We start from the raw sequence: 21,792 nt of genomic DNA, 5'->3' as shown, positions 1-21,792 counted from the left end.
AGCTTCAGAGATTAGAGTTGAAACATTGTATTGTACTGTATGTATGTACAGGAAATTCCACGGTTTTAAAACATTCTAGTACTTGGGAATAAAGAAAAAAAATACATAGCCAAATAAGGATATGTTTATTTTAATTCTAGTTTATCTTATTGTTGTTGATATTATGATTACTATGGTTTATTTTTTACTAAAGACTAATCATATTTACATACATTTGTAGCTTCGCCTTTTTAGTGGTTTTTGCCACCACTGATATCAGTCTAAAAAGGTAGGGCATTCTGGGAAACCACTTAGTGCCAAGTGAGGTTCCTGAAAGATCTCATAACTGAGAAGTTGTGGTTCTTACCGTAGACATGAATACATGGCGAGGCATCGGCCGCTGCCGCCCACTAGAGCGGTGTGTAAACAGGGCGGCCATCTTGGTACAGTGTCACTCCGCCTAGATCGCATTACGTCTATAGAGGAATGATGTGTTTACACTATAAAAGTGATCATAAATCGCTTTGTCAAGCTTTTTTCACAGGATTTGTTGAAAATCGGTCCAGAATTCATCGAATAATTGTATTTTAAGATAGAGAAGTATCTCTTTCCCTGTAGTTGTTAATGCGCAGCTGCCTCTGATGACACTGTACCAAGATGGCGGCGCTTAATACACATATAAATATACACATCCCTCTACAATTGATGCAGCGTCTATGTATATATGTCTATACACAGCCTTTGCTCTTTGCTGGATTTTTTATTTCGAGGAATGAGATTGAGAATTCCGTAAATTTAGCTTTCACACCTGGGAATGTGTTTTTCTTTATCTCACTTTATTACCTTTGTTTCTTTTTGTGTAACATTTAAAACAAACTATTGCAAGTGGATATGCGTTCTTTTAATGATGCTAACCAACCTTATAACACACTGTGCTAGCATTTGTTTTGTGTTTGTGAACTTTTTATATTTAAATGCAAGTCTGTTTGCATTTAAGTTGTTTTTTTGTTTTGTTTTGGGTTTTTTTCTACTCACCCTCATGTCGATTATTTTCAGAGTAATGTGTTCCTTTTTAGAGTTATAGACAAAAATGTTTGTTCATTTTAATGTAGCGACTGGAGATCAGTTGTCTTCATCTTCGTCCAAAAAGACACTTAAAAACATCCAAATACCTCCATACTGCTCGACTGTAACGTCCCTCTTGTGTTGTGTCCTACACGGACAGGAAGTACTCCAGGTAAATATCGCGAACGCTTCCAGTGTAGACGGTAGACTTCCTGTCTGTGTAGGATGTTAGCATTTAAGCTTCTGCCACAAACGAGCTTAAAATATAGACTTTTTTTCCTAAACAATTCCTTAGGTCGAGGCTTCAATACAATAGGGACGTTACAGACGAGAATGGAGATATTTGTATGTTTTTACTTGCGTAATATTAGACGAAGACAACTGAGCTCCAGTCGCTACATTAAAATGAACAAACATTTTTGTTTATAACTCTAAAAAAACAAACAGATTACTCTGAAAATAATCCCAAACTTTAGTCGACATGAGGGTGAGTAGAAAATGAGTGAAGTTTGAAAACTTTAACTTTTAAAATATTTTGACTTAATTCTTTTAGCATCTCTTATTTTCAGCTAAATGCTAATTAGCACCGACCGGTGTAGCTAGTATGACTCTAGAAATGTTCACAGGGACTTGGCAGAAACTGATGAAACGCCACATCGAGACAGAGTCCCGACTGCGAGGGGAAATCTGTTCTCCGTTTCCTGACCAATCCACAAACCCAGGACCCCTGCGAGTGTCAGTAATTGATGCGATTCCTCAGCTCGACGGGGTCACAAACGGGCAAACTATTCCCTCGAGCTGAAGCCGACGCCGTATCCATCTCACCCGCGTTAGCAACTTGTTTCCGAGTGAGGGAGTTAGTTCACCCTGGTTCGTAATCTAACCGACCGCTTGTTTGTTCACGGGACATATTGATGACTCGGGGGGGCTAATAATGAGAAACAAGAAGTCATTTGATGCATGATTTACTCCAGACCTATTGCTGACCGAAGCATGTTACGCCGTCTTACTGGAGATTTTAGCCTCAAGTGTATTTAACCTTCAATATTATCGACTTCTCGTGCGATTTTTACCTCAACCTTGTTAGTGAAACTGTACGATAACGTCCAAGATCTAACTCTTTTACATGTCTCAGAAATGTCATCTTTAATTACATGTTTGCCAGATAGTGTTTTCTGACACGTCGCCACACGTTTTTTAAATCAGGAATCAGCTTTTCATCGAAATTAATAAATCAAACGCTCCTCCAATTAGTGATAATGGTTTGTCCGCATGCGAAGATCCATTTCTCTATTAAGTGTGATTCATTTTAACATAAGTTCATTTGTCCAATCAGCATACTTGACATTAAATTGACTCGTTGTTGTTGTGATGTTCACCAAAAGGTCAACTTTGTATTGTGCGACTCGACAACAAGCGGATTGAAATGTTGCTTTTGTTCTGGTGTCGAACGCTTCGATTCGAATTGTGTTTGAGTGTTTATCGCGGAAAGAGTTGATTTCCTTTCATGTTTAGAAGTTGATTATTTATGGCAACGACTGAGAGGAAACGCAGGACGAAGAAGAAGATAATAAAAGATGACAAGGAGGTGAGATTGAAATCAAGATGAAGAGATTGAAATTGATTCGCTAATCTTGAGGGAATTTCTTTGAAGAACTCTCGTTAAATGTGAAAAATGATCTTATTTTCTGGGGTTTTTATTTATAATTAAGATTTGGCCGATGAGGGAATATTATTGTGTCCAACTCAGTGCAAAAGCAATAATCATCTTTTTTTTTTTTTTAATTTATTTGAAGCTTGTTAGCTGAAACTTTTTCCAAATGCAGACTGACAAGACGTTCTGTTTTAATTTTAGTTAAGTGTAGTCTAAGTGTATTTCTTTTACCAAATAAGTTTTTAGTATTTGAGGCCGTCGTACTACGTATTATTTATTTCTTATAATGTACAGAACTGTGCAAAAGTTTTAGGCAGGTGTAAAAAAAATTCTGAAAACTAAGAATGCTTTCAAAAATATAAATAATAATTGTTTATTTTGATCAATTTACAAAATGCAAAGTGAGTGAACAAAAGAGAAATCTATGTCAAAACAATATTTGTCGTTACTACCCTTTGCCTTCAAACCAGCATCAATTCTTAAAGGTACATTTGCACAAAGTCGGGTGTTTTGTAGGATTTTAGTGAGGTGTATGGTCAACCTATTATACCAAACAGGTGCTAATGATCATCAATTTCACAAGTAGGTCGAAATACAGTCATTAAGTGAAAAAAATACAACTGTGTAGGAGCTTAAAACTGGGTGAGGTACAATCTCTAAGATGAGGTTGTGGAAGACAGTTTCATGTCACAGGTCACACCATGACTGAGCACAGCAACAAGACACAAGGTAGTTCTGCTGCATCAGCAAGGTTTCTCCCAGACAAAGATTTCAAAGCAGACTTGGGTTTTTAAGATGTTCGGGCAATGTTGAGTATCGTAGACACAGTGGTCAGCCAATGCAACTTAGTTCAGCAGATGAAAGACGCATCAAGCTTGTTTCCCTTCGAAATGGGAAGATGTCCAGCCGTGCCATCAGCTCAGAACTGGCAGAAACCAGTGGGACCAGGTACACCCATGTACTGTCCGGAGAAGTCTGGCCAGAAGTGTCTTCATGGAAGAGTTGCAGCTAAAAAGCCATTCCTCCGACATGGAAACAAGACCAAGCGACTCAACTATGCACGAAAGCATAGGAACTGAGGTGCAGAAAAATGGCAGCAGGTCTGGACTGATGAATCAAAATTGGAAATATTTGTCTGTAGCAGAAGGCAGTTTGTTCGGGAAGTTGTTGAAGGGCTGGAGAGCGTTACAATAATGAGTGTCTACAGGCAACAGTGAAACACGGTGAAGGTTCTTGCAAGTTTGGGGCTGCATTTGTGCAAATGGAGTTTGAGATTTGGTCAGGGTTAATGGTTCCCTCTAAGCTGAGAAATACAGGCAGATACTTATTCATCATCAATGCCATCAGGGAGGCGTATAATTGGCCCAAAATGTTTTCTGCAGCAGGACAACGACCCCAAGCATACAACCAATGTCATTAAGAAATCTCTTCAGCGTAAAGAAGAAGTCCTGGAAGTGATGCTATGGAACCCACAGAGCCCACTATCATATCTGTGATTACATGAAGAGACAGAAGGAAAATTTATGAAAATAAACTATTAACACTTTCATTTTTGAAAGCATTCTTAGTTTACAGCATTTTTTACATATATCTTGAGATCCTCACGTCTAGTGTTGTTTCTTTCACATCAGATATCTAAGATACAAAAAGTTATATTTTGCAGTAGTGATGGTAAAGTGGTTGTTTTATTTGTCTTCACCAAAATAGGCATCTGTTTTGCTGGATTACATAGTAAATGTTAATAACTGTAGTTATTCAGTTTAGCCACTGGATGGCGTCGTTCTTTGTCTGAGTGTGTTCGTTGCCATGGGGACAATGGTGAAACAAATGTCACCTACAGGACTCCGTAGTCATCTCATCAAGTTCATCTTTGTTAAAAGAATTTTGTTTTTTTTTGAAAAAAAAAATGTACATATGTTTTACTAATCCAAGATGAGTAACCTATAATCATATCAGTTTATTAAACTATAAACGTCACACATGCAGTGTTGTATAGGTTTGGAGGTAAATATGATTAAACTTTTGCAACTTGGAGTGCATACCTCCCCCCGTGAGATCATTCCAAATAACCTATTTAAAAAAATTAATGTAAAATGAATAAAACAAAGCCCATTCTTCCAGATTTGTGTTGCCTCACTGTTAAAATTACTCGTTCTCAGACTGAATCAAACTCACACCAACTGATCACAGTGTCATATCTAGTGAAACACCAGTGATGTTCAGGAGTGATTATAACTAGTGATGTTCTGATGAAGCTTCATGAAACAGTGTCATGTTGTTTAGAGGTCAGCAGGTGGCGCCATCAGTTTAAAAATGATGTTTCATCATCATCTAGTGGACTCTGAAAATAATGACAATGTTTCATGAAGCTTCATATTTTCTTGGCTATTAAACGACATTTTAAATAAAATGAGAACTTTTTTTGCAATTATATTTTTAGATTATTAGATTAGATTAGATTAGATCAGCAGCATCAGGGGAAAACAAGAATACAAAAAGCAAAAGCACAAACAAAAATAGAAAAAAAGATTGAATAAAATACTTAAATAAGAATCAGTAGAAATTAATATATATATTTAAAGACTTGTTAAATTCACAAATATACAAAATTTAAAATATTTACAAAAGTCCCTGTTGTTATTTCCTGTTGCAGTGTTTGTCATGGAGTCTATTTTATGCACAAAAAACACATATTATATGCACAAATACCACATTTACACAAATCTTTAACGAAAGTGGAGGTTTGAGTGAAAGAAAAAAAAGTAATGAAATGTGATACACTGGGTATATAATGGATATAAAGTCCAGTCTGTCTGGTCTCGGATAAGAATAGAATCCACTTATCTTTGCTTTTCCACTTAAAGTTTTCTCCCTGTTGTTCAAACATTGCCTAATGTTCTGTGCAGATGGCTCCAAATGGTTGCTGTTTTTTCCTGCTAAATTATACTTAATAGCTGCACTTTATGGCAAAAACTGTCTTCCGGTGTCCATTTTATGAACCAATTAACCCCTTTTTACATCCTTTACCTGTTTTCCAACGGATGCTCCTTTTTTTTTTTCTTTTTAAAGTTCACTCAGTTTAACCAAACAGTTGCTACATCATCCACACATCCTGCCGCCGCCAGTTTCCCCAGAAGAGCAGCGAAATTGACGTTAGCTAAAATCAATGCAGGACTAATTATGTTCCTTCCCTTCCCCGAGAACACAAAGTGGCTGAGAGAGGGATGGAGATTCGAACCTATTACTGGTGCAATGATCATTTTCTGTCGGGCTGGTGTCGTCAATTAAACCTCCGGACGCTCCCTAAAAATAGAGGCACAGTCGTGTTTTTGGCCACGTGATGATTGCTTATTCGATTCTTTTTCTCCTCTACTGTACCGTCTCTACCTTCGACGCATGTATTCGCTGATATAATTTGAGCAATTACTGCTTGACCTTTGACCTCTGTGGTGCTCACATCCAGGAAGACTCACAAGAACCTGTAACGCGTTATGACAGCAGTTGTTCTTAATCTGGACGCCTGGCTGAGTTTAGACGCAGATGGAGGGTCGCTCAACCACGAAGAAGGTTGATGTGTGTTTTGTTTACACACTGTAATGAACGTGGACAATAAAACCACCCACACACACACACACACACATATACACACACTTTCCCCCACTCGACGGTAATTCACTTACTCACGTATGTTTTGTGTAATTACAGTTGAGACAAATATTAACGTAGAGAAAAATACATCAAAGAACAAGGCAACCGATAGTTCTTCTTATGAATAAATTTGTCTAAAATAATAGTTTGAAGTACGGGTCACCATCACTATACTGTATATACAGTGCATACATAAACATTTGTCAAATAATAATAATTGATAACTAGGAAAAATGGACACAATAATATAATAATAGCAAAAGATTAGCCATATATGTGTATATATGTATATATATATGTGTGCGTGTATATATGTATATATGTGTGCGTGTATATATATGTATACGTGTGTGTGTGTGTGTGTGTGTATATATGTGTGTGTATATATATATATGTATATATACTGTATATATACTGTATATATATATATATGTGTGTGTGGGGGTGTGTGTGTGTATATACACATATATATGTGTATATATATATATATATACACATATATATGTGTGTATATATATATATGTATATATATACACATATACAGTATATGATGATTTTTGTTTTTATTCTCGATTGATAGACAGATAAAACTTTATTGATCCCTCTGATGCTTCTGTTGCGAGTCATTAAACGCACCGTCAGGGGAGAAAAGTCGATTTGAATGGTTTTCTGAATCTTCCCAGCGAGCCGTCGCGTTCTGTCAAACCAGGATAAAGGAGGATGAATAAAATAAATGGTTGGACTGATCCGTCCCATTTGTTTTCTAATCCTGTATATGTTTTGGTAACCGTGACGACCATTCATGGCCGCCACCTCTCTTTGTGTCAATGTGTTTTGAGTTGGATCCGCAGATCTTTGGTCAAAAATGTTCCGGCTCTGGTTTGTTAAGGAAAAAGTGTTGGATGTAGTGACCCGTGAGTCCAACCCCTCCTCAGTGAACTCATGTCATCAAGTGAAACTGCTTGTGTTGGTATCGATGGATCCGTTACCATCAAGTCGACCGGTTCATTGGAGGCGTCACTCTGATGCTTAACTGACGTATCGACCACAGTCGAGGATTTTAAACGACATCCTAATGGTCAAGTTGACGGAAATGAAAAATACTCTCGACACCAAAAATGTGAAACACTTCTTTAATAATCCAGTCAAACATTTGTTCCACACGTGAGGGATTCACTTCATCTCCTCTGAAACACATCACATAGATAGATAGATAAAACTTTATTGATCCCTCTGGAGGTATCTTTCGGGAAATTGTTACATACTGGTATGTTAACTCCTTACACACACTCACACACACACACACAAACACACGAGGTCGGTTCATTACCTAGTGTGTGTTAGCACCTTCTCTTCATGCCAATACCTGGAGCCACTAAAATGTTTTTTGATCAACCATTTCAATTTGGACGAAAGCAGACTTAGATTGTTCTTTTTTTGTCTTTTTTGTTAATACACGTAATCCATCTCACTACATATCACTGTCTGGTGGACTTCAAAGATCTTCTATTCGTATCCACGCTGGTGTCCCAGATAAAATGAAGTCCAGCTTAAATAAAATAAGAGCTGTCGTCTGGTGCACGAGGAGACACTGGTTTAATGGCCAGTGATGTAAAAATTGCTGCTCGGGACGTTCTTTGGGATTTGAGCAGATTCAGCACTGGAGGACGGCGAGAGCTTCTTCACTTCTGGGGGTGCTGTGGAACAGAAATATTATTATTAAATCCACACCTGCTGAGAACCTCCTGTGACTTTAAGTGATAGTAGCACTCAGAATTCCATTTTTTCAACTCTTAAAATTGTCAGTAATCTGTTCATTTTTAGAGTTAAAGACAAAAATGTTTGTTCATTTTAATGTAGCGACTGGAGCTCAGTTGTCTTCGTCTTCGTCCAAAATGTCGCACTTAAAAACATACAAACTGGAAGCACTTGTGATATTTATCCGGGACTACTTCCTGTCTTTATCGCTAATTATTCTTTAAACATCTGTGACAAAGGATCTTAAATTATAGACTTCAATACAAGAGGGACGTTATTATAGACATTATATAGATTATACCGATATTTAGATGTTTTTAAGTGTCTTTTTGGACGAAGATGAAGACAACCGAGCTCCAGTTGCTACATTAAAATGAACAAACATTTTTGTCTATAACTCTAAAAAGGAACAGATTACTCTGAATATTATCCCAACCCTTAGTCGACATGATGGTGAATAGAAGATGAGTTTGAATGAATGAATTTTGGGTGAACTTTCACTTTAAATGTTCATGAAAAGAATTGTCCAACTTGTAAATGTTGTAATGACTAGTGATGGGTTGATGAGGCTTCATGAAACAGCCGTTTCAAAGACACTGCATCATGATACAGTGTCGATTTATAAAAGGCCACTTGTTAACACTCTTAGTTCAATGAAACCTGGTATCTTTTTCTAACTATTAAATCTGAGCCAACAATTATAAAGCAGAGAGTGACGTCAAACATTTAAGTGACCTTTAAATTGTACACATCAGGTGCTTAAACCTGTTTCACATGTGATAAAATTAAAAATGAGGAGCCAAATGTGAAAAATTCCCAAAGTCTTGATCTTATTCAACCCATAATTGAGAACCTTTTCATGGAGAGAAAAGGGCATTTTTCCAATTTAGACTTTACAGTAGTAATGGGTCGACGAGGCTTCATGAAACAGCTGTGTAGTGAAGTATCATTATACAGTGTATTTATTTAGAAAGGCCACTAGATGGCACCCTACATTTGAAAACGAGGCCAGTATTGAATTAGTGGATTAGAGCCAAAGATTATAAAGCACAGAGTGACATCTAGTGACCTTTTTCTAAACGATACAGTATCTTCACTACACAACTGTATCACAAAGCCTCACTACTTTTTAGCTTCACTCTGTGGTATTGTTCATATACTTGAAAAAATGTTATTTCCATTACATTTTTTTTTGGGTTGAATATTACATTATAACGGAGACTCAAGTCTGAATAAGGCCGGACGTGGAGACAAACAATAGAACAAAGAGTGTCGTAGATAGAAGTGAAACGAAGATAATCTAGTCTACGCTTTATTTTCTGCTTTCTTAAAAGTCCTTATTGTGCACATCACCCTTTTAAACTACTGATACGAAGTGAATGTCCTGGAAACTCTCCCGTCTGAGGAAAAGCCGCAGACGGATGAATCGTAAAATAACTTTTGAAAAGGAAATAGTCGGAGGTTCGTGCCAAAGCAGGAACACGACCCACAGTCACTGCAGCTCAGATAGAGAGTTTCTGGTGAATAGCAGCAAACAATAGATGTGGTCGGGAGTGTGATGCAATAGTTTCAGCTTTATCGCAGCAAAGTGCCTCATATGAAACCACACGATGACACGAGTCGGATGTGAACTCTGGTCGGCTCTCTCTTTTAGCTTTACTCAAACCACGCCGGAAAGAATATGCTTTCTATTTTCTACATCTCTTTAGTCAGAACTCTATGTTACCCATGTTATCTCTCTATGTATAGAAGGATGGATATGTTGTTATAACTGCAGTGATGTTGCGCAATACATACAGAAATTATATGTTTCTTCGGTTATTTAATACTCACAGCAGCATCTAGAGCCTGTTTCAGGTCCTCGACGACGTCTTCCTCATTTTCCAGGCCCACAGAGAGTCGGATCAGAGTGTCGCTGATGCCCAACAAGATTCTCTCTTTCTCGGGCACTGACGCATGCGTCATTATCGCTCTGGACGAATAGAACAAAAAAAGGCAATTGGGGTTAAGAAAATGATGACGGGGTTAGTTCAACTGAAATTCAAGTTTCTCTTGTTTTTCTCGCCCTCATGGCATTTAAGGGTTTGGGTTATAAAAGTGTCTTTTTTTGGACGAAGATGAAGATGAAGACAACTGAGCTCCAGTCGCTACATTAAAATGAACAAACATTTTTGTCTATAACTCAAAAAATAACAGACTACTATGAAAATAATCCCAACTCTGAGTAGAAAATGAGTGCAATTTATATTTTGGATGAACGAACACTTTAATAAAAAAAATTAAAAAAGATTTCCTCCCCCTAGTGGTGAAGGACTGAAGAACATATTCACAACAGAAATTATGATTGAATACTTACGGGTGTTCGGCTAAACTTTCATATCCTCCAAGACTCTCCGCAATGGCAAAAAGCTGGATGAAGAAGAATAAAAATGAGATGAGACTTCGAGTTCATGAGTTCTGAAATATGCAATGTGTCAAAATGACAGAAAGGAACAGAAAGAACATTTATTGTTTGTTTTTTTCATAGTTTTCTTTAAAAATGAAAAAGAAAAATCATTAAAACATTTTTTTTTTTTTCACCAAATCTTCATTGACTTAATTATTTATTTATTTTCTTAACTATATTTTCTTAGTTAAAAAATTAAAAAAAACAATTTCAAAACACACAGTTTATGAAATCATTCAAACATTGGCAGGATCATATTTTTTTCACTGCAATGTAAATATAAATTTTTAAAATGAATGTTAAGGTTGCTAGCTTAGCATGTGCTAAACATGCTAGATGCTGTCAACCTGAAGTGAACTTTGACCCATACATCAAAAATGTCTATTTATAAACGTGGTTTTAACTTCTGTCGCATTCATTTCAAACGTATCTGGCGCCATCTTGTGTTCAGTGTGTGTAGTTGTCAGAATTATCCCACTAAAAGAAACGTACCTTAAGGTTACTGAGGAAGGTGGTGGCGTGCTCCAGTTTTCCTTTGATGTAGAAGGTGATCATCCCGGGACATCCCGTGCTTTGTCGCTTCACCACGTCGTACTGCGGGTGTGAGGGAAGACCTGGGGCGGACGCGCGACACCGTTACAAAAAGCACTTTTTAAGGATGTTGTCATTTTCGTGTGGAGGTTCTTGGAAAGGATTTATCTCATTTGTACGAGTGTTTTTCTCAACAAAACTAGTCTAATCTGATGTTTTATTATGTAGTTTTTGTGTTTGGATAATGTTAAGGACTATTAAATATATTTATTAGATTAATTAAAATTAAAATAAATACTACCAAAAAAAAAGAAAATTACTGATGAGTGTCTATAATCGGAGAAGCATCCGTTTATATATAAAATAAAGCAAATATAAAATAAATTAAATGAAGGTAAGAGTCATAATACATTAAAATTGGATACTTAAATACATCCCATGTATTAAAGCAAAACAAAAAACATAATCCGAACTATAAAAAAGAAAATAAACAAACCTATAAGAGCCTTATATTTTATATTTCTAGAATATAAATTAAAAATACATTTTTTAAATACTTTATTTTGTGATAGTTGCTTTAAAAAATATATATATTTGAATGTTTTTGTTTATTTCTTTTAGTCCTTTGAATGCGTCAAAATGTCCAGATAATAAAAGTCACCACAAGATGGCAGTAGCCGCTAATGCTGGTCTTGATTTAACTCCACAAACAAGATCGTTCTCTTCACGGTGATCACGTGACTGGGAAGAGTTTTGTGACATTTTCTGAGACTATGTTTTAAGTTAAGATTTTAGTTTCATAACATTAACTATTTTAAAGATTAAATTATCTGCTAGCATGTGACTTACTCTCAAAAGTACAGCGAACAAAGTGTAAAGGTCAGTGTTCATGATCCACCTGGATAAATGACACGCTCCACTCTGGGATCCGCCTCCAGGAACTTGGCGGCGGCCATGCCGTTCTTGAAGTGCTGTTCCATTCGCAGGTGCAGAGTCTTCAGGCCTCGGTTGCACAGGAAGCAGTCGAAGGGCGACGGGACGCCGCCGAGAGCTGAGGGGTCACATGATTCGGACGTTAGAGAGCGTCAAAGCAACACGTTGATTTTATCCAAAAATAAAAAGCAACATTCATGACATCGATTAAACAAGATTAGCTACAAAGATCTTATCGAGTTACACGATGGACTTTGAACCTTTGTCAGGTGCAGCAGTCTTGTTGACCGACGTCTGCAGTTCACTTTACGTCTAATAAATAAGGCGTTGAAACAAGTGCAAGCGTTTTGACTTGTAAGCGTCTGATGTGTTCTGGACTAAAATGGTTTTCTTCTTCTCTTTTACTCACCGTTCTGCAGAAAACGTAGTCGCTCGTTGAGATCCTCTCTGTTCACAGAGATCAGACCCATGACCACATCACTGTGACCTGCAGAGAAATGAGCAAAAAAAAGCTGTTAAACAGTGATTCTTTTGTACATTTAATTTTATAAACACTTTTATACAGTCATGAGCAGGTAGATTATTGTGATTTTTATGGCTCCAGAGTTTTTAAAAAGTGTTATAAATTAGTTGAAATTTCAACATCTGGCATTATTTAGCTCTTTTTCAATGTGATATATCAGTTTAAAAGGGGGGAACTGGTTTGAAAACAGGTTTGAGAAGAAAAACTTGAATTATTTCCTATATTTTAAGTAAGTAATTTTTATTTGTATAGAGCTTTTCCAGACCAGGGTCACAAAGAGCTTAAACAATCAAAACAATATTCAATAAAGTATATATTTTAAAGATCAAGATAAAACTGATAACACAACAGGAGTTCCAGAAAATCAAGGAAAAGCCAGAAAAATAAAAACTATTTTAAACTAGAAAGGGTATTTTCCCCAATCGGTTTGACATTTGCGACTCGGTTTCTAATGAGCCTCTGCTCAGAGTTTGCTCAAACATGACGTGTTCAATATTTTTCTTTCATTATCAAATACCCTCCAACCTTTGATGAATCAAACAACGCCTGTGTAACCACGTACCGTTCATGTACTTAGTGGCTGAGTACATGCAGACGTCAGCTCCCAGAGCCAGGGGCCGCTGCAGGAGACAAAGAGTCAGTCAGTGCTTAAGGACCTCCAGGGTGAAGGAAGGGGAGAATAGAAAACGGATGTGTCACCTGGAAGTATGCCGACATGAAGGTGTTGTCTACCACCACCACGATGTCCTTGTTGTGAGCGTGGACCAGATCGGAACAGGCCTTGATGTCTACGACCTTCATGGTCGGGTTGGTGGGAGTTTCTATCCACACCATCTGCAGAGAAGAGCAAACAAAAAAAACTGAGGAACCTTCATATTATGGAACTTCTTTTATCCATCCATCCATCTTTTACACATTATATTATTCTCTTTTTGTTCTGATAAAATAATCGGTAATCAGTAAATAATCGGGAGAAAAAAAATACATACATTATTATGTAGTTTATTATCTGAATCAAATATTAATACATTTGATAAATATAGTATACAAATATAATAGATATAGTACATGTATAATAAGGTAAGGTAAGGTAAAACTTTATTGATCCCTCAGGAGGTCTCCTTTGGGAAATTTTTTCCCAATAATAATAGTAATATATAAAATACGTAACTGTGTGGAAATTACTTATACAAATAATACCAATGCATAGGTATGATCATATATCCTATATTAGTTTTGATTAAAATTGAATTAAATACATTAAATAAATGTGAATCAATTCGTATGAAAATGAAACTATTTATAGTAGCGATGGTCTGATGAAGCTTCATGAAACAGTGTCATGTTGTTTAGAGGTCAGTAGGTGGCGCCATCAGTTTAAAAATGATGTTTCATTAGAGCAGTTGTTCAAAACACAGGAAAATAGTGCGGAGACCGCAATCTAGTGGACTCTGAAAATAATGACACTGTTTCATGAAGCTTCATCAGATGATCAATAGTTAATATTGTTTCTAAATAGCAAAAAATGTAGATTTCAAAATCCGAATCTGTTACTGTTGAAGTTGTTGTGGCGGCATTACAGAATAGAATAATAAAATAATATTAATGAAAAAAATAAAATACATTACTAAAGAAATGGCATATAAATAAATAATGAATAAAAATAAAATGCATTTAATCTAGTCTATGTCACAGTACAGATTGGAATGCAGTAGGATCTGGAATCCTACTAGTACAGATTGGAATTCCAATCATAGTTCCATCGAAGAAACCTGCTGCAGGTGGACCTGATCGACATGACCAGCAGGCCCGACGAGGCCTACAAGTGGATTCTCCACATGCGGGACCACTTCCCAAAGTTTAGCTGGACTCATCCCCTGACCTCTAAACAAGCTTCTATCGGTCCTAGGACAGATTGGAATTCCAATATTCAGATCCCAATACAGTAGTAGAATTCCATTATCTCCTAGTACAGATTGGGATTCACTAGTAGAATCTGGAATCCTCATCATACAAAATGGAATTCCAAGCTCTACTAGTAAGATTCCAGATTCTACTAGATTCCAATCTGTACATCTACATGCAGTTTTTCTACACCCAAAGATGCATAGATGCATGCAGCTAGAGGGCGACAAAGTGGCCCCCGGGCCACACTTCGGGTCTGTCTTATTATAATCGGACAAAAGAATCTCTTTGTTCCGGGGTGTTTGTCTCTAAAGCTACTTTTTCTTCTTTGTTCTATCCAGCAGATGCTTGTCATCGTTGACCAGTGGAGCTCCTGGTGCTCATATAAACTGATGTGTTCACTTCCCTGATTTTTCGAGTGGACTTCCCTCCCTCGAACACAGCTGTGATCACAAACAATTTTCTATTCACGATGACCGACTGACCCGGCCTCGTGGATCCGACTGTGCCCTACTTGAGCCTGGATGTTTGTCTAGAGCTCTTTTGATGCTGCGCTCCATTGACTGTTCCTGGAAATCACTTATTTACTGGGTAAACAAACTTTCAACGATCATCTGTGTGGACAAGAACATTCAAACCTCGTTTAACCCGTGATCGTTCTCTGCTGAAACTGACAGCGTTGGATCCTTTCTAGAAGCTTCACAGTGGGTGAATATCTACTAGTGACGGTCTGATGAAGCTTCATGAAACAGTGTTGTGTTGTTTAGAGGTCAGTAGGTGGCGCCCTCAGTTTAAAAATGATGTGACATTTCATTAGAACAGTTGTTGAAATCAAAAGAAAAAAAAAGGTGCAGAGACCGCCATCTAGTGGACTCTGAAAATAATGACACTGTTTCATGAAGCTTCATTAGCTAATATCTAATGTATATACAATTTACTGACGGTGCCAACGAAATGACATGGAGGGGGGGTGAATTAGTGGCCACAAAATCCTTAAATTATTTATTTAATCTCGTACAATCTACTTCCTTTTTGTCACAGACCCCGATAGTTCAATTGGTAGAGCACACCCTGCCTCTCAACATTTTCACGTGGTTATTTAAGAGATACTATTAAGTTGCGGCTGCAGTAGCAGACCTCCGCTCCTTGGGCTTCGGTATTTATTTAGTACTGGCTACATGACTTAAATGTAGCTACAATATAATGGCTTTTTATACTTCATTATGCAGCTTAACTTTAAAGCGGAGAACTCTTTTACAGAAAAACAAGATTGAGAAGTTTGAGGTATTTTTTTGCATTAGCCAAAACAATAAACGTTATTTGAGAAATGTGAAAACTTAAGCTATATCTCATTTGTTTTGTTTAGACATTTTTCATATTGTTGAGACCAGAGAGTTTATTCTGAAGAATGTACTACCTTAGTTGTTTTTTTTTTTTAAAGAATTTTCGTGGGATATGCATCGTCTTACCTTGGTGTTTTCTTTGAGAGCCGCCTTCAGCAACTCTGGTTTCGTGCAGTCGACCAGAGCCAGCTCTAGGCCCATAGTGATGGCGATTTGCTGGAAATAGCGGTTTGTGCCTTTTGAGAGTGTGAGAAAAGAAAAATTGTTTTATTTCATTAATAATGAGGGTGTTTAAAGCTCCTGGTATTAAACTACACATTCAAAAAATGTCTTGTAAAAAAAAAAAAAAAAAGCCTGAGAAACCGGAGTGCTGTATTTGACAAAGAAATGTCTTTAGTTCAACACTACAGAAAACTGACTGAGAAAAATTATGTCACAAAACGATCAGGTGTAATCGTAAATGTAAATGGAGCTTGTAATCCATGCGTTTGTGTCTTCTCGTTTAGACTATTGTAACACTTTATTTTTGTGTCTTAACAAGAAAGAGCTGTCTCGCCTGCAGTTCATACAAAACTCTGCAGCGAGAATTCTGACCCGCTCTAGTAGAAGAACTCACATTTCTCCGATCCTCAAAACTCTTCACTGACTGCCAGTTTCTTTCAGGATAAATTTAAAATTCTGGTTCTTACTTTCAGATCTATTCATGGTCAGACCTTCCATCAGTGATGTGATCCAGCCTTACACCCCAGCTCGGGCTCTGAGGTCTGTGGATCAGAATCTACTGATGGTTCCTGAACACGCTTCAGGACCAGAGGAGAGAAATCCTTCCAGACTGTTGCTCCTAAGCTTTGGAACGATCTTCTCTGTGTTTGATGATCTACTGACTCCTTCAAGAAACATCTTCAGAAATTTTTATTTGTTCAGGCTTTTTACTAATTTTCTGGAACTCCTGTGTTTGTCATCTGTCTTGACATTTTAAAGTATATATTTTAACTGTGTATTGTTTTTTGATTGTTAAAGTGCTTTGTGACCCTGGTCTAGACAGATCTTTACAACTAACCTTTACTTACTTACATTGCTTTGTGTTGGTTAAACACAAATTTATTCAGTTCCTTGTTTTTAATCCTAATACAGAAGACCGTCTGTGTCTTCCATGTACAAATGGTTACTTAGAGCAGAACTATGTAAATATGTAGTAGAACTCTCTGTAGCTCTTATTCTATTCATGTTATTCACTTGAGTCCACCAAACTTGGTCAGAAAGGTGAAGTAATGAGAGGTTTTTCAGGTTAACCTGGATGCTAAGACCAGAAACTGATAGAACAAGATCCAACAAGAAGAAAAAATTGACATGTGGTATGTGGCAAAGGTGCAACACAGGAATAAAAGCAATGGTTACACTGTTCTGATATGGCTCTCGACACTTAATCACGGCTGCTTCCTAAAGTTTTTTTTTGCTTTAAAGTCTTGTATTGTGCAAAATTGTTTCCGCCAATTTGTGATTATGCACACATACAGCCTCATACGAATTCCATTGATGCTGACTTACCTCCATACACGTCATCCATGCACACGATTCCATCACCGCTCTTCAGCATGTGAGTGATGGTCACTGTTGCTGCCAGACCCGAAGCCACGGCTAAGGCTGTGGTTGCCAAAGAAAAAAAGGGGGAAATAAATCAGATTTATTCAGACGATTTGATGTTTTACTCAGGAATTTAAGATCCTCTCACAATGCTTTGCTCCGTCCAGGGCGGCGACAGCCTTCTCAAGACAGTTCCTGGTTGGGTTTCCGCTTCTGCTGTATTCAAATCCCTGTTGAGAAAAAGAAATAATATTTTAAACAAAAATAGAGCATGTTGATCAAGAGGGAAAGACAATGACGGATGAATCTAAAACATGGAAGTGTGGCAAAAGCTTAACTAAACCGTAACTTCAAACGGTGCTGGAGGGCTTTTTGGAAGGTCGGAGGTCAAAGATTTAAAACCTACTACAAAAGTTTTAAAGTGTTAATCAGCCCAGAAGAAATCAGCTTAACAACAGGAAGAAAAACTGTCCTGACATGTGCGAAACCATGTGAGGAGCAGGTTTAAATCGCCCCCAGGGAAAAGATTTGCCCCCCCCCCCTGAGAAGAAGAACATCTGTAAGAAAAAAAGAAAAAGTAAATAAGTGAGATAAGCTTCTACGCACTCCGGTGACTGTATGTTATTAACAACATCTGCTTTTGCTCTTCATGCTGGGAAAAAAAGTCGACTAAAACAGAGCCATTGTGAGCTAACACTAAAAAAAAAAAAACCTGCAGAGGCCTAGCACAGCAGGTTCAAAGTTCACCAGATCAGCACGAGGGGGGGGGAGTGAGGGGCCCTTTTTAATTGTAATTAGGAAGTTTGGAATGCACAAATGAAGAATGAATGAATGAAGAGAAAGAGTTTTTGAAGTAGAAAAGATCCTGGATCATCCAAAATAGACACATTTACTATTTTTATTTATTTGAGTTCTTCTTGGGACACATTTACACAGAGACATGTAGCACATACAAAGAACAATTCAGTTGTTGGGTGAAGAACTGCACACATTGACCCTCCCATGTGAGTAAAGCAACTTATTATCCTTGAGATCAGTCACTTAATCCAAGTATAATTATTGACACACTCCAAACCTGTGTTGACCTCTCAACAACACAGAGTCACCGGAGTGTAAAACTCAACTTTAACCACAGTAGTTATCCTGTGTTTGGACAGATTAATTCATGACTCACAACTGAACTGAACTTCTTATATAGTAAGTAAGTAATTTGTATTTATAGAGTGCTTTTCTAGACCAGGGTCATAAAGCGCTTAAACGATCAAAACAATACTCAATAAAATATATACTTAAAAGATCAAGATAAGATAATATATGGACAGAGTAACGAATGTACAAGACTAGATCAAATATTGTTCGTGCAAAATTAAACCAGGCCACACTAGTTAATCTTAGTTTTCTCTTCAAAAACAAAGTTTATTATTAACAAGTTTTTATTATGTCAATTATTAACAGTTGCAAAGTACATATCAATAAATAAATGAAGGTCAAATATATTTAAAACGATAAAATATGTTGAGATAATTGGTCGTTTTGACATTACTTAACATGATCATTTGATGTTTATAGCGAGATATAATAGTAATAACACTATAATAACAGCACGGATCACGGTATAAAAAAATATGCGTGTACAATAAGTGATGTTTAAATGATTTAAACTAGTAACATACCGCATGTTGTCCTGGTGCTTGTTGTTTAAATGTGGTGGACAGAGAGATCGGAGGAACGACGGCCATGGACTTCCACTGCTCCGGCTCCTGGCCCACATGAATGGCGATCGTGGCGAAAGACTTGAAGTTCTCGCAGAAGCCTGAAAACAGGTCGCACTCTTTCCCTGGAGTCTTGTCCATCGCTGGTTCTTGGGGATTCCACGTGTAACTCGGAGGAGCCGCGAGGTCTTGCGGGCGGGTGAGCGTTTATAGCGGGCACGCTGTTTGCGCTCGTGGTGATGGTGCTGCGCCCCGTCCACGACTGGCCAATCAGCGCGCATCAACAATGAGGACGGCGCTCTGATTGGCTACGTGTCAGGGGGCGGTGGAGTCATGTGACTACACACAGTGGTGATGCAACTCTTCAACAGGAAGCTTTATAATTTCATTAAATGTAACAACCCTTGTTTACGACTATAGTTGGCGATAACATTTCACACACAGGCACCGTCTTTATTCACTGATATGATTCTGGACTTTTCTGCAAGAAAATATTTACAGTTGTAAAGGTTTTGCAAGTGGCCCCTCCACCTCACCAACCAGATTAACTGGGACCCCCCTAAGAGAATCAGAGGTTGAAAATACATTTATATTTATGGGAAAAATATATACTTCATAGACTGAGCATTGGGATATTAACAGTCAATGTACAGCTGGGGTGTAAGTCTGGATCAGATCAGTGATGTAAGGAGGAGTCTGACCATGAATAGATCTGAAAATAAGAACCAGAATTTTAAAGTTGATCCTGAAAGAAACTGGAAGCCAGTTAAGACATGGATCTACTGACTTCTTCGAGAAACATCTTAAGACTTTCTTATTTGTGCAGGCTTTTCCCTGATTTTCTGGGACTCCTGTGTTTTTCTCGGTGTTATCTTGATCTTTTTAGTATATCTTTTTTCTTTTTTTTTTTTTTATTGTTTAAGGGCTCTGTGACCCTGGTCTAGAAAAGCGCTCTATAAATTAAATACTTAAATACAGAAAGTATTCACAAACCTTTAATTTGACCATCTTTTGTTTCTCTACCAACTCTATATTCAGTACTTAGTGATCCAGAGGGATCAATAAAGTTTTATCTATCTATCTATCTATCTATCTATCTATCTATCTATCTATCTATCTATCTATCTATCTATCTATCTGTCTGTCTGTCTGTCTGTCTGTCTGTCTGTCTGTCTGTCTGTCTGTCTGTCTGTCTGTCTGTCTGTCTGTCTGTCTGTCTGTCTGTCTGTCTGTCTGTCTGTCTGTCTGTCTGTCTGTCTGTCTGTCTGTCTGTCTGTCTGTCTGTCTGTCTGTCTGTCTGTCTGTCTGTCTGTCTGTCTGTCTGTCTGTCTGTCTGTCTGTCTGTCTGTCTGTCTGTCTGTCTGTCTGTCTGTCTGTCTGTCTGTCTGTCTGTCTGTCTGTCTGTCTGTCTGTCTGTCTGTCTGTCTGTCTGTCTGTCTGTCTGTCTGTCTGTCTGTCTGTCTGTCTGTCTGTCTGTCTGTCTGTCTGTCTGTCTGTCTGTCTGTCTGTCTGTCTGTCTGTCTGTCTGTCTGTCTGTCTGTCTGTCTGTCTGTCTGTCTGTCTGTCTGTCTGTCTGTCTGTCTGTCTGTCTGTCTGTCTGTCTGTCTGTCTGTCTGTCTGTCTGTCTGTCTGTCTGTCTGTCTGTCTGTCTGTCTGTCTGTCTGTCTGTCTGTCTGTCTGTCTGTCTGTCTGTCTGTCTGTCTGTCTGTCTGTCTGTCTGTCTGTCTGTCTGTCTGTCTGTCTGTCTGTCTGTCTGTCTGTCTGTCTGTCTGTCTGTCTGTCTGTCTGTCTGTCTGTCTGTCTGTCTGTCTGTCTGTCTGTCTGTCTGTCTGTCTGTCTGTCTGTCTGTCTGTCTGTCTGTCTGTCTGTCTGTCTGTCTGTCTGTCTGTCTGTCTGTCTGTCTGTCTGTCTGTCTGTCTGTCTGTCTGTCTGTCTGTCTGTCTGTCTGTCTGTCTGTCTGTCTGTCTGTCTGTCTGTCTGTCTGTCTGTCTGTCTGTCTGTCTGTCTGTCTGTCTGTCTGTCTGTCTGTCTGTCTGTCTGTCTGTCTGTCTGTCTGTCTGTCTGTCTGTCTGTCTGTCTGTCTGTCTGTCTGTCTGTCTGTCTGTCTGTCTGTCTGTCTGTCTGTCTGTCTGTCTGTCTGTCTGTCTGTCTGTCTGTCTGTCTGTCTGTCTGTCTGTCTGTCTGTCTGTCTGTCTGTCTGTCTGTCTGTCTGTCTGTCTGTCTGTCTGTCTGTCTGTCTGTCTGTCTGTCTGTCTGTCTGTCTGTCTGTCTGTCTGTCTGTCTGTCTGTCTGTCTGTCTGTCTGTCTGTCTGTCTGTCTGTCTGTCTGTCTGTCTGTCTGTCTGTCTGTCTGTCTGTCTGTCTGTCTGTCTGTCTGTCTGTCTGTCTGTCTGTCTGTCTGTCTGTCTGTCTGTCTGTCTGTCTGTCTGTCTGTCTGTCTGTCTGTCTGTCTGTCTGTCTGTCTGTCTGTCTGTCTGTCTGTCTGTCTGTCTGTCTGTCTGTCTGTCTGTCTGTCTGTCTGTCTGTCTGTCTGTCTGTCTGTCTGTCTGTCTGTCTGTCTGTCTGTCTGTCTGTCTGTCTGTCTGTCTGTCTGTCTGTCTGTCTGTCTGTCTGTCTGTCTGTCTGTCTGTCTGTCTGTCTGTCTGTCTGTCTGTCTGTCTGTCTGTCTGTCTGTCTGTCTGTCTGTCTGTCTGTCTGTCTGTCTGTCTGTCT

At 38.3% G+C, this 21,792-nt stretch overlaps 1 protein-coding gene across 2 annotated transcripts; it reads right to left on the bottom strand.

Moving 5' to 3' along the window:
* Positions 1–7,465: 7,465 nt before the first annotated feature.
* Positions 7,466–19,298, bottom strand: cth (cystathionase (cystathionine gamma-lyase)). Of its 2 annotated transcripts, XM_087783579.1 has the most exons (12): positions 19,043–19,297; positions 17,518–17,599; positions 17,334–17,429; positions 15,912–16,021; positions 13,237–13,371; positions 13,100–13,157; positions 12,424–12,501; positions 11,980–12,132; positions 11,043–11,164; positions 10,461–10,513; positions 9,938–10,076; positions 7,466–8,043 (listed from the first exon to the last, which is right to left on the bottom strand). In XM_087783579.1, the coding sequence occupies exons 1-12, from the start codon at positions 19,220–19,222 to the stop codon at positions 8,029–8,031; spliced, it is 1,221 nt and encodes a 406-aa protein (XP_087639705.1). In that variant the 5' UTR covers positions 19,223–19,297; the 3' UTR covers positions 7,466–8,028. The 2 variants fall into 2 exon arrangements, with proteins under 2 accessions (XP_087639705.1, XP_087639706.1); XM_087783580.1 differs by lacking the exon at positions 7,466–8,043 and having other exon boundaries at positions 9,923–10,076; positions 19,043–19,298.
* Between the last annotated feature and the right edge of the window lie 2,494 nt (positions 19,299–21,792).

Source organism: Callionymus lyra, chromosome 2, assembly GCF_982586985.1.
Source record: "Callionymus lyra chromosome 2, fCalLyr1.hap1.1, whole genome shotgun sequence".
In the NCBI taxonomy this organism is placed as follows: Eukaryota; Metazoa; Chordata; class Actinopteri; order Syngnathiformes; family Callionymidae; genus Callionymus; species Callionymus lyra.
Note: the sequence above shows the minus strand (reverse complement) of the source record. Positions and strands in the feature narration are given on the sequence as shown.